The following is a 12,009-nucleotide window of genomic DNA, read 5'->3' on the forward strand; positions in this document are numbered from 1 at the left end:
CCCTGGCTTTTGGACCCTGCCTGGCCAGCAGCTAGGCAAGAAGTCCTTTCTTTTCCAAAGAAATACACAGTGATGTTAGATCTTGAAGATAATATTATGGCCACATATTAGCAGGATGTGTATGAAGCTCTATTTCTGGTATATGGCTTGGAATGGTTCAGGATGCAGCAGTGCTAACATCAACAGAAGTAGAGGCAGGGAAACAGCCATGAACCCTAAGTCAAGGGAAATGACTTACGCAGATACGATCCCACAAAAGTCCTATGCTAATCCACTGGGCTACCCAGGCACTGCCAAATTGTGATTTCACAGCACCCCTAGGAAACACACTGTCTCCCGTTCTCTAGTCCCACCATTATGTCATATGGAACCTTCAGGGTGTGACCAAGACATTAAAGTGGCTAATAATGAATATTAGTGCCCCCCATTTCAGACCCCATCTTAATGAGGAGACCACTCACATAACTGCTCATGTATCGGGTGTCTTTGGCATGTTTGAAGTGAGGGGTGTCGCCTGGAAGCCTATATCCAGTAGGCAAAGAGCGCCGGCCAGCATCTCGGTACAGACCCTGCCAGAAGGAGGAAGAGTGAGTAAATATCACATCTACATCAAATAACTGATCTAAGTTAAACAAGTCACATGCAGCTGTTAGGTTTTCAGTTAGATACTTCCTGTTCTTATGTTCACTACACTGATTTCAGGAAGAAATTAAGTAAGTTTTCTAAGAGTCAGGCAACGAATCAGTTTACTCTTAACCTGTATTTGAAAGAGAGAGCAATGAGTGAAGGGGCTCATAGGAAGTAATTCTTCTATGTTTTGAATGTATTTATTCCCAGTTAGCTGCATGGTATCTAGCAAGAAAATGGGAAAAGTAGAGAAAACAGGTAGTCAGGGGTGCCTCTGCCATTAACCTCCCCCCTTTGGAGATATCCACGTCATTACCAATCCCTGAGAGAATCATAGTTATAAGGCACATCTTTGGAATGCCATCCTCCCCATAAACACAGTGTCTTGATGTCAGGCTGGGAAAAGGTCAGGATATTCTTATCCCTGGCTGAAGGGGGGAAGAAGTTTCTGACTATGACCTTAAATAGTCTGGTTTTTTGGCAGAACTCCAGGAGTAGGAATAGTATCTGAAATATTAAAACCAAATTAAAACCAAATTACTTTTAACATTCAATGTAGGAGACTAACATCGAAGGTTGAGACCAAAGTAGCATGACCAGATGACACAGAATAGGAATATGAAATACGTGAGCAGAATCCAGTTTCCTTCTCTTCTGAATTCCAACAGTAATTTCTAGCCCTCTCTCTCATTATTAGTAGTCTTTTGTGTTTATATGCCTTGTCTTTATCATCTTGGTTTTAAGTTTTTTTGAGCCAGAGATAGGGGGTTGCCTTTCTTCATTTTATCTTGTAGATATTGCTCTTAAAAAGCCCATTTCTTGCTTGGTATAAAGATTCTGCCAGCCAAGAGGGAAGACAGACTATGTTTGCTTTTTTCTTTGACTTTTTTAAACTCATGGGAATGGAAGCGCATTTACAATGGACAAGGTCAGGCTGAGATAATGCCCAGGCCAAAGTGGTTTCCACCGAAGCCAGCGGCCTGGCCCTTGCAGGCTGCCTCTTGGAGTTCTGCTGGGCACCGTGTTAGGTTCACACTGCTCACCTCACTCTGGAGCTTGTAGGCATGAAGGGCCCGCTCCAGATCCACCGTTTTTGTTGTTGGAGCCACTTTGCCCCTGACACTGTGCACATAGTCATGGTGGTAAACAGCCTGTGTGCAGAGAGAAGAGGAGTCAGTCGGTTTTAATCGCAGCAGTGCTGCTGGAAGAAGCAAAGTAATTGGAAACCCAGTCTCTCTTAAACAAAAAACAAAAACCAAAAAACAATAATAATAATAAGTAGCCTGCTTCCCTCTGGCCAGAGAACTCTGATCAATTATTGGTCTTACCAATGGGACCAAAACCAGCGTGTGGACCCCCACTCTGAGAGAGATGGGGAAGACACAGCTGAGGCAGGAGAGGAAGAGCGGGTATTTTACCGCTGTAAGTTTCAAAATAAGTAGGCTTGAACATTCTAACTTGCTGGTAGCATTCTCTGTTTATTAGTTAACCTGCGGGGTTAGTTTAAAAAAAAAAAAAAAAAAAGGAAAAAAGGCAGCTTTGGGGGCTGCTTTGGGCCGGTCCTTCCCGCGTGGCGTCAGACACGACAGTGGGTTCGGCGTCCACAGCGCACGCAGAAGCACGCGGAGGCGCAGCTGGGCCGGCTCCGCCCACGCCGTGCGGAGGATGCGCAGTAGAGGCCGGACCCCGCCTCCTCTCTCACTTGGGGCCTGTCCCCTCACTCTACCACAGTCAGCTCTAGTTGCTCAGCAGCCTTCCGCAGCGAGACAGAACTGTTGCTCTTGACACAAGGATACAAAACGCAACTTTAAAGCAAAAAGCTCTCAGACACTGAGTATTCCACACAGACTGCTGACACCGCCACCCTGGGGACTGATTGAATGCACCAGGCATTTAGCAAACAAGAGCAGAATCTCTAAGGCGCTAATTCTGGTTCTCCCAGTTACAAAAGGCCACTTTTTGGCTTTCTTTTTTTTTTTTTTTTTTTTTTGGCCACTGTGGCCGCATCCTTATTACTGTCTGCATGACTTCCCTGAGGCACTCACATCACTTAGTTGTTTCCCACTTTTGACAGCCTGCACGTAGACTGGAGTATCAGTGACCAGCTTGTAGTCATTCCTCGTTTTCTGTGCATGAGATTTGTACTTGATCTGCGGAGAGGAATAAATTAAGCCTCTGTTAGATGGTTCACTGTATGAGAAACTGCTGCTTTCACAGAGAGTCTTGTTTAACTCATGACATTTACTTTCATTAGCACTTATTCAATCAACCAGGAGGCATTTGAATTTTATGATAATCTGCATAATTAATGCTTACAGTCATATGGAGCTTCCAGAGCATTCTAGCAGGTGAGGAACATTTAAGCTTTTTTTTTTACTGAAATCTTGTACAGTGTTAATTTGCTTAGCAAAGTCTCTCTTTTAAAGTTTTTTTTTTTTTTTTTGACAGATCACAAGTAGGCAGAGAGAGACAGGAGGAGGAGGCAGGCTCCCTGCTGAGCAGAGAGGGGGATGCGAGACTCAATCCCAGGACCCTGAGCAAAGTCTCTTTTTAAAAAAGATTTTATTGGGGCGCCTGGGTGGCTCAGTGGGTTAAGCCGCTGCCTTCGGCTCAGGTCATGATCTCAGGGTCCTGGGATCGAGTCCCGCATCAGGCTCTCTGCTCAGCAGGGAGCCTGCTTCCCTTTCTCTCTCTCTGCCTGCCTCTCCGTCTACTTGTGATCTCTCTCTGTCAAATAAATAAATAAAATCTTTCAAAAAAAAAAAAAAATTAAAAAAAAATTAAAAAAGATTTTATTTATTTGACAGAGACATAGCAAGAGGGAACAGAAGCCGGGGGAGGGGCAGAGGGAGACACAGGCTTCCTGCAGAGCAGGAAGCCTGATTCGGGGCTTGATCCCAGGACCCTGGGATCATGACCTGAGCCAAAGGCAGATGCTGAACGACTGAGCCACCCAGGCACCCCATATTCTCTCTTTATAAATAGATCCTGTCTATAAGCATCACAAACACCTCACAAATGGAATTTTCCTAAAATGAGAATTTTGAGTTCAATATATCTGAAATAATCCAAATGTAGACAGAAGAGCCAGGGGTCCCTTCTCCATGAGAGGACAATAGGATAGCTTAACTGCTTTGTTTAATAGGAAAGCTACACGCATTACTGAGAAATGGCTGTTCTCTGCTCCTTGGCATCTTTCTCCAGCTCGGCCACCCTCAACACCACTTAAGACATAACTGGTCTTTGACAAGGTCCGTAACTCTCCCTTTGACTAGACTATGTAGAAAAAGGAAATATATTAAAAAAGGAAAAGAAAACCTAAAAAACCAGGCAAACTCACATCGTTCCGTAGATCATAAGCATGTTTGGCGTGAAGAATTTCAGGAGTGTCCCAGACATAGCAACCAATGCCTTTTAGCCAGTTGAGGTCATCCTTGTACACAATCTAAAGGATTGTAGCAGATAGATGGAATCAGGAAAAAAAAAAAAAGTGACAGTAACCTAAACACCAAAAATATGGACACCCTCTGGATCCAGGATGACTTTATGGAATGAATATCAAGAGGCATCATGTGATGAGGCTGAGGATGCCAGGGAAACAGTGGCCCACAGAGCCCTGCTTTGAGGGACAGACCCATGGGTGCAGAGGAAAGCAATCCCGGGAGAAGGCTGAGGTGAAGACACAAGTGAGTCTGCTTCCCTTCAGGATGGCTGTGCGAGGCGAGGGAGGGGGACCTTCATGAGCAATAGGCTTACATCGCTGATCTGATCCGTGACTTTCCTGACGTGGCTGTTGACTTGCAAGTCAGGATGGCAAATCCACTCATGGAGATGGAGGCGGTAGTCAATCTCACTGACTTTCTTCTGAGAATCCTTAGCAGTAACCATCTCAACCATGTCAGGCACAGTGTGGATTTTCATCTTGTTCTTTTCATAAACTGATCTGTAGAGGCGCTGTGAAGATAAAATAACATGCCAATTACACAGGGAATTGTGCAAGGTATCATGGCAATAAACGCCTTTCTTATGCCCTGGAGAAGTCAGGGTAAATGATTTACAGCCATCAGGTGTTACCTGGAATTTTCTGACACTTTCTACAGATTCATAGGGGTGGGGTAAGCAGCATGTGCTGAAATGACACTTGCTTCTTCACATATGCACAGTCAGGGCCATGGGCATGACTAGGCAATGTTCTGATTTATGACAGATGGCTATACTACCCGGCCTTGATTTGAAGTAAGGCCTTCGGGATTACTTACATCAATGTTAAACTTGCCAACTCTCAGACAGCGTGCTGTATTTGGGTCATCCTCAACACTTTTTGGTAAAGTATAAAGAGCTTTGAACTTCTCATATTCTTCTCGATATTTGATCTACAGAGAAAAAGTACAAAGGAAGGAAAAGTTTTTTTAGTTACTATTTTAAAAATGTCTATACCCATACTTGTACTACTATTGCTGCTATACCTAACTCATTTTACAGATTATGTAATTTTTAAATAATCTCTTTCATGATAATGATTTTGCTTTTCTTAACCATGAATAAAAGATGAAAAATGTGATCGAGAATTTCTTTGTTTTTAGTGACTGACAAGCCTGATGCTTAAGAGACACAGTCCTTGAATTTCAGATTTTATACGGTTTTCCAAAAATACATTGTAACCAATGTCTATAGGGAAACTAACTTTTGCTTCTTAAGCCATATTGCCTATGAATTAATGCTCCAGGATTTTATGAATTAGGAGAGAAGCTTCTTAGAAAGACTAAAATCCAAACTCCTAGCACATGACAAAAGAAAAATCCTCATTACTCAGAGGCCCACATCTTAGTTAAGGAAAAAAAAAGGAAGATGGGAGTATTTGTGTCAGAATTGCAGTGAAGCTCTTTGCTAACTGGAAACCAACCAAAATTCCCAACAGAATTTCCTAGAATATTAGTTCACGTGCTCCTTACAACTAAACCTTTCCTCAATTATAAAGAAGATAGTATTCAAAGGCACTTTTTAAAAGAAAAAAAAACACTGTTGAAATTCTTTTCAAGAATTATGCCCCATCCTGTTTCAAAAACAAGTTGCTGAAAATACTGCTTCTATAGTTTTTTTCATGAATAAAGGAGAAAATCTCTGATGAGCTTTCTGAATTCTATATACAAAACTTTTTTCCAAGTGAAATTTGTTCCTTTGGGCTAGTCTGTTTGCAGTCCTCCAAACAGACTTGGGTCTGGGCAAAATCACATATATTAGTTTTTCCTCCAGGTAGAAATTAAATTAATTCCATATATTTTAAACAAAAATTAAATTAATTCCATATATTGTCTAACAAAGTCTTTTCCTAAATATGCATCTCTAGGCCCATTAGGAGGTAGTGAAATCAAGTTATTGAATCACTAGCTTTCAAATGAATAGAACAGAATTGAAATGATAGGCTGTATTGCCATTAGGTAGCAGTACATAGTCTTCTATAAAACACTGTCAGAAGGAATTCACGTAAACTTCAGCTGTCCGTGAACTCACAACATAAAACAAATTTCTCACTGTGGGTCTTGGTAGAAAAAGATCTACAGTGCTATGTAAAATTCACAATTAATTCACAATAGTGAATTAATTCACAATTAAGAGGTAAAAGTCTCTAAAAGAGGTTATCTTTCTGAAAGGGAACTGTATTAGGACTGCAATGAAAGTTATAGGGAATTTTACAATTAAAGGCTTTACTTAATATTTTAGGCCTAAAGGGTTAAAGTTCCTACAACTTAATATTTTATCTAAATACCTCATGTAATTTAATATTTTCTTTTATAATATATATAAACATATAATATATATAACACGTGAATTAGCCAGAAAGATACTAGGAGCAGAGAACTGGGGAAGGCAGAGGGTGGGGAGGAGGTTATCACCTTTGCACTTGACTTACATTGCTGGCCAGGTGCTTCTGGTTCTTGGCATGTGTCAGGGACATGGTGCTGGTAGGCAAGATGTAGCTGGTGGCTTTCACTCTATCCCAAGCCTCCTTGTACAGGTTCTGTAGGGGTTAAAAATTATCTTGTGAATACAGAAAAATGCATTCTGGTTGGCTCGTGAGGGTATCTTTCCTGTAACTACCTTTTTCAGACACTCCTTAACACCCCATGATCTTCATACTCAGTAGGATCCAAGTACCCCTCAGTGAATAACCGGTTTAATGCCATGACCGTAATTTCACACTCTGTTATTTTGTTCTCTACCATAGTACTTATCACAGTTTGGCAGTTATCATGGGGTGATAAAGAACTTTTCTATATCTTGACCACTGGGGTGACTACATGACTATGTATTTGTAAAGCCATAGTACCATATACCACAGAGAGTGACTTTTACTGTACATAAATTAAAACAAAGTTTTTGATTCATTTCCCGTAAGTCTAGGAAATTCTGAAGGATGAAAACCACTAACTTAAGATCTATTTATCCTTTCCTAGTTTTTTGTAGCTAGTGGGAGCTCAAAAAATATTTTCACTCCTAGGTATTTATTTACTCAAGAGAAATGAAAACTTACATATACACAAAAACCTATACTCAAATGTATATAGCAGCTCTATTCATAATTGTCAAAAACTAGAAACAACTCAGATGTCCTTTGACTGTGAATGGATCAACAATTGTGGTACATTCATGCAGTGGAATATTATTCTGCAATAAGAACAATAAACTACTGGTTTATACGGCAATGTGTGTAGTGCATACATGCATTTTGCTAAGAGAGCCAGACCTGATAGCTACATCCTTCGTAATTTCATTTACATGACATTCTGGAAAAGGTTTTTAAAAGTTGTGTTTGGGGGCGCCTGGGTGGCTCAGTGGGTTAAGCCGCTGCCTTCGGCTCAGGTCATGATCCCAGGTCCTGGGTTCGAGCCCCGCATCGGGCTTTCTGCTCAGCAGGGAGCCTGCTTCCTCCTCTCTCTCTGCCTGCCTCTCTGCTTACTTGTGATTTCTCTCTGTCAAATAAATAAATAAAATCTTTAAAAAAAAAAAAAAAAAAAAAAAAAAAAAAAAAAAAAATAAATAAAAGTTGTGTTTGTTTGTTTGTTTTAATATCTTATTTATTTATTTGACAGACAGAGATCACAAGTAGGCAGAGAGGCAGGCAGAGAGAGAAGGGAGGAAGCAGGCTCCCTGTGGAGCAGAGAGCCCGATGCAGGGCTCGATCCCGGAACCCTGGGATCAACCTGAGCCGAAGGCAGAGGCTTTAACCCACTGAGCCACCCAGGCGCCCCTGTTTGTTTGTTGTTTTAACTGGTGCATACAATATCTCTATAGATGTCTAGGGAGAGAAGGGAAGCAAGAGGCAAATTTTGAGGTGATAGAGAGGTTTTCAGTATCTTCATTGTGATGGTGAATACACGACTCTTTGCATTCGTTAAAAGCCAGAGCCACCTTGGTGGCTCAGTTGTTAAGCATCTGCCTTTGCCTCAGGTCATGATTCCAGGGTCATGATCCCACGTTCATGGATCGAGGCCCGCACCGGGCTCCCTGCTTGGTGGGAAGACTACTTCTCCCTCCCCCACTTCCCCTACTTGTGTTCTCCCTCTCTCTCTCTCTTCCCCCACACTGTGTTTCGCTCTGTCAAATAAATAAATAAAATCTTAAAAAAAAAAAAAGCCATAGTACTTTGCATGCCTGGATGGCTTAGTGGGTTCAGCATCTGCCTTCAGCTCAGGTCCTAATGAGCCCTGAGGAGGAGGATGGGGTCCCTGCTCAGCTGTAAGTCTACTTCTTCCTCTTCCTTTGCCCCTCCTCCCACAGATGCTGTCTCATTCTCTCTCTCATATAAAATCTTTTTAAAAATATTTACTTATTTGACAGAGAGATAGAGCACAAGCAGGGGGAGTGGCAGGTTGAGGGGGAAGCAGACTCCCCACTGAGCAGGGAGCCTGCGCTTAACCTAGGGAGCCACACAGATGCCCCTAAATAAAATCTTAAAAAAAAAAAAAAGCCATAGGGGCTTTTCTTAGTTTTGATCATTGCATTATAGAGAATTCTAGTAGAGAATTGCTGGAATTCTCTACTATTTTTGCAACTTTTCTGTAAATCTAAAATGATTTCAAAATGAAGTTTGAAAAATGTTTGTAGAATTAACCAATTGAGAGGAGGAAAAAAAAAGAGTGTCTTTGTAGGCTTAAGCCAGTGGCCCCTGGCAAAGCCAGGGAAGGACGAGCTCAGGGTCAGTGTAGCATAGCTTCAACCCTACCCGCCTGCAGTAAGGGAACAGCAACTGAATTTGTTCCACTGCTCGAGAGGGTGCAATACTCCACTTGGGCTGGCTGAATTGGGAGTAGGACTACTGGTGGGATAAAGGAGAAATCTGAAGCTTCCTGAAAAAACTGGAAAAACCTTTGCAGTTAAGGTGCCTATCCCAACTATTCCCTTATCGTCTTGGAAGGAGAATAAAGACGAAGATGAAAACAGGAACTCACGCTGCTATAAAGACTCTTCAGGTTCTTGGTTCTGTCGTAATCCACTGTTTCTAGAACGGTCGTGTATTTGTCCTTAATCTGATGGTAATTTTCTTTATATTTCACCTACACACACAAAAGATGGGTTATTCTTTACTGCTCTTCGCAAGTGCGTAGAGCTAACAAGGGCTCACCCTGGAAGAACAGTATGAGGAAGACGCACCTCACTGGCGTTGATGCCACTTTGAAGAGCAGTCACGTAAAGCGGGGTGTCCGTGACCAGGTTGTAGTTTTGCAGATTTTCTTTCCCTGCTGCCGTGTATTGCAGCTGTAAAGAAAAACAAGTCACCGGAAATGATAAAATACAGGCCTGCCGTCAGCCTGGGCGGTTTGTGCCAACTTAGATGGGCCTTTATTTACTTCTGGGTTCCTGCTTTAATAGTAACAGAGAGGCTGTCATTCTATATTCCTGCTGACTCTGGATGATTGTCAAAATGAATACTTTGTCTCGACCAACAGTGGGGGCTGGCTCTTTGTCAGGTCCTCGTCTTCATTTTGTTGTCTTTTCCATGCACGCACCCCATCCCTGACTGCGGTCCCGCAGGCTCAGTGTTCCGCTAATCTGTCCTGTCAGAGCCCAACCACATGTCGGGAAATTTTCCAAATACCTAGTTTTTACTTCAGAACTTATCTACCTGAGGTCCAAGCGTGTGCATTTGCATTTTACTCCCTGCAAGTTAACCTTATCAACTTTAGCATAGCTGCTTGAGAGTGGTTCACTATGAAAACACCTCTCAGGAAACTTTCTGTTAGAGACATCAAATGCTTCAACCCCAGGATAGACTGAAACTGAGAGGGTCCAATGCCAGAGCAGGTCACCAGGAGAGGTTTTATTGGGCAGGGGGCCTTCGGTCACCTTGGATCCTGCAGCTTTTCCTGCCTGGCACAGGACTGGCCTGGCTGTCACCCCAAAGAGAGCACCATGGATTCCACATATCCATAGGGAGCCAGTCCTTCCAGAAAGAGCTCACCTGACTCTGGAGGTCATATGCTTTCTTGGCATGGAGGATCTGAGGTGTATCCCAAACGTAGCATCCAATGCCTTTCAGCCAATTCAAGTCATCCTTATACACATTCTGCATGAAAGAAGGAATAAAAGGTGACAGGGACTACTGAATTTATAACTGGGCATTTTGATAATTTCCTATCAGCTGTTGGCTGTGCTCAGTGCTTAGTGGTCATAGGGTAGGCCTCTCAACAGCTGGAGGCCTGTAATGCCCTGACCTAAAGAAGCTTAGGAGGAGAGGAATAGCTAAGTGTATGCCTGTGTGAAAACAAGCTAAATATTTAACATAGGGGTCATTGGTGTAAGGTCTTCTTACACCAAAAAGCGGTTACTCATGTCACTGTTCTAAAAAGCAGCAAAATTTATGAATATGGGGACGAATGGAGCATGGAGGGCACGGTCGAATGAAGCCTGTAACTAAGTCAAGCTGCAGAAAGGACATCATACATCACTCAAGATTTCCTGAGCATTGCGAGCCCGTATAACGTTGGGTTCTTCTGGGAGAGACGTCCACTGATGGAAGAAGTGTTGGTATTCCAGGTCACTGAGGATGTACTGGCAGTGTTTAGCCAGTACGTGATTCATCATATCAATGGGGATGTGAACATTGGCTTTGGTGTCCTCGTAATCTCTTCTGTAGTTCAACTAAAGAGTTATAGTTTTTAAAGACAAAAAGAAGAAAGGGATTCACATGTTAATTATACAGATTGATCTCTTTTTGAGTCCTAGCTCTAGTATAGATCAGTACCTATAGAGTAAACAAAGATACTTGAATATGTTCTTCTTTTTCAATGTCCCATCCTTTCATGACACAGGGGTAAATAGTTACCTCGTTGCTTTCTCCTTTTTCCAAACATAGATACCTCACTGTGGGTTAGTAGAGGAGGAAGGGGAAGGGAGGAAGCCCAGGGCTAGCAAAGGTACACAAGGCTAACTTGCAGGCGTGGGGATAAATCTCAAGAAGGAGTCATGCCTCTCTCAGCTAAAGAACATGTTACAAACATGCAGACTAACAGTACATATAAGGGACAAATCCTCTATGAAAATGAGCTTTGCTTACCACACTCCTCATCTTTTGGAAATCCAGACAGTGAACCACACCAGGGAACTCACTGATTTCTTTTCCAGCCAGGTAGTGGCCCTTCTGCTTCTCATAGGTCTCTTTGTATTTAAGCTGTGAAGTAGGTACAGCATTGAGAATCACTGGGATTTTCTAACCAGCTCCCCAATGAAGACTCTTACACCCACGAGAGGAGAAAGTGCTACTGACCTCACTGTTCACGTAGTCAGCATGCTTGGCTCCAACAATAGGAATGTAACGTTCATCCAAGGTATATCCGTAGGCCTTGGTTCCTTCCCATGCCCCTTTATACAGTATCTGGAATAAAGAAATATGTTGTCAACAAAAGTTTGTGGTCAACTTCCTTCAGATATTGCTAAAAAGAAAATGGTAAAACCACAACAAAATACTTATGTTGAAAGGCAAAGCTTATACCTTTATTAGAGCCATTATTGTGCCTACCTACTAAGATGGCAGAATTTTTTGGTTTACTGCAAATTAAATCTACAGACACTGAGGCATTTTATAACCAAGTCTAATGATATTTATAGTTCTAATAAAAGTGAAAATAAATGTTCACATAGGGAATCACCAAAGATTGTTTTCCATTGGGCATACACATATACACATGCTATATACACACGCATCATCCTTTGACTTAGATGAATTAAAATTTGGAGGGCAAGTCTTCCATTTGTTGGTTGGAGATATTTATACATGACTGCCAAAGAAAGACCAGCCTTTCCTCTCTTTTCCCTGTTGGCAGGTGCTCAGTACTACCTGCGCCTAGAGCTGCTATAGCTCCTGATACATTATTACCTATTTAC

At 42.2% G+C, this 12,009-nt stretch overlaps 1 protein-coding gene across 1 annotated transcript in view; it reads right to left on the reverse strand.

Moving 5' to 3' along the window:
* Nucleotides 1-12,009, reverse strand: part of NEB (nebulin) — a 179,435-nt gene that overhangs the window by 61,657 nt on the left and 105,769 nt on the right. Inside the window, exons 86-98 of the mRNA XM_047721711.1 lie at nucleotides 11,393-11,500; nucleotides 11,183-11,296; nucleotides 10,570-10,767; nucleotides 10,088-10,192; nucleotides 9,280-9,384; nucleotides 9,078-9,182; nucleotides 6,539-6,646; nucleotides 4,887-5,000; nucleotides 4,384-4,581; nucleotides 3,968-4,072; nucleotides 2,673-2,777; nucleotides 1,671-1,778; nucleotides 462-569 (exon numbers count right to left, since the gene is read on the reverse strand). Coding sequence (XP_047577667.1) covers nucleotides 462-569; nucleotides 1,671-1,778; nucleotides 2,673-2,777; nucleotides 3,968-4,072; nucleotides 4,384-4,581; nucleotides 4,887-5,000; nucleotides 6,539-6,646; nucleotides 9,078-9,182; nucleotides 9,280-9,384; nucleotides 10,088-10,192; nucleotides 10,570-10,767; nucleotides 11,183-11,296; nucleotides 11,393-11,500 — 1,581 coding nt within the window. The remainder of the gene's footprint in view (nucleotides 1-461; nucleotides 570-1,670; nucleotides 1,779-2,672; nucleotides 2,778-3,967; nucleotides 4,073-4,383; nucleotides 4,582-4,886; nucleotides 5,001-6,538; nucleotides 6,647-9,077; nucleotides 9,183-9,279; nucleotides 9,385-10,087; nucleotides 10,193-10,569; nucleotides 10,768-11,182; nucleotides 11,297-11,392; nucleotides 11,501-12,009) is intronic.

Source organism: Lutra lutra, chromosome 3 (assembly GCF_902655055.1).
Source record: "Lutra lutra chromosome 3, mLutLut1.2, whole genome shotgun sequence".
Taxonomy (NCBI): Eukaryota; Metazoa; Chordata; class Mammalia; order Carnivora; family Mustelidae; genus Lutra; species Lutra lutra.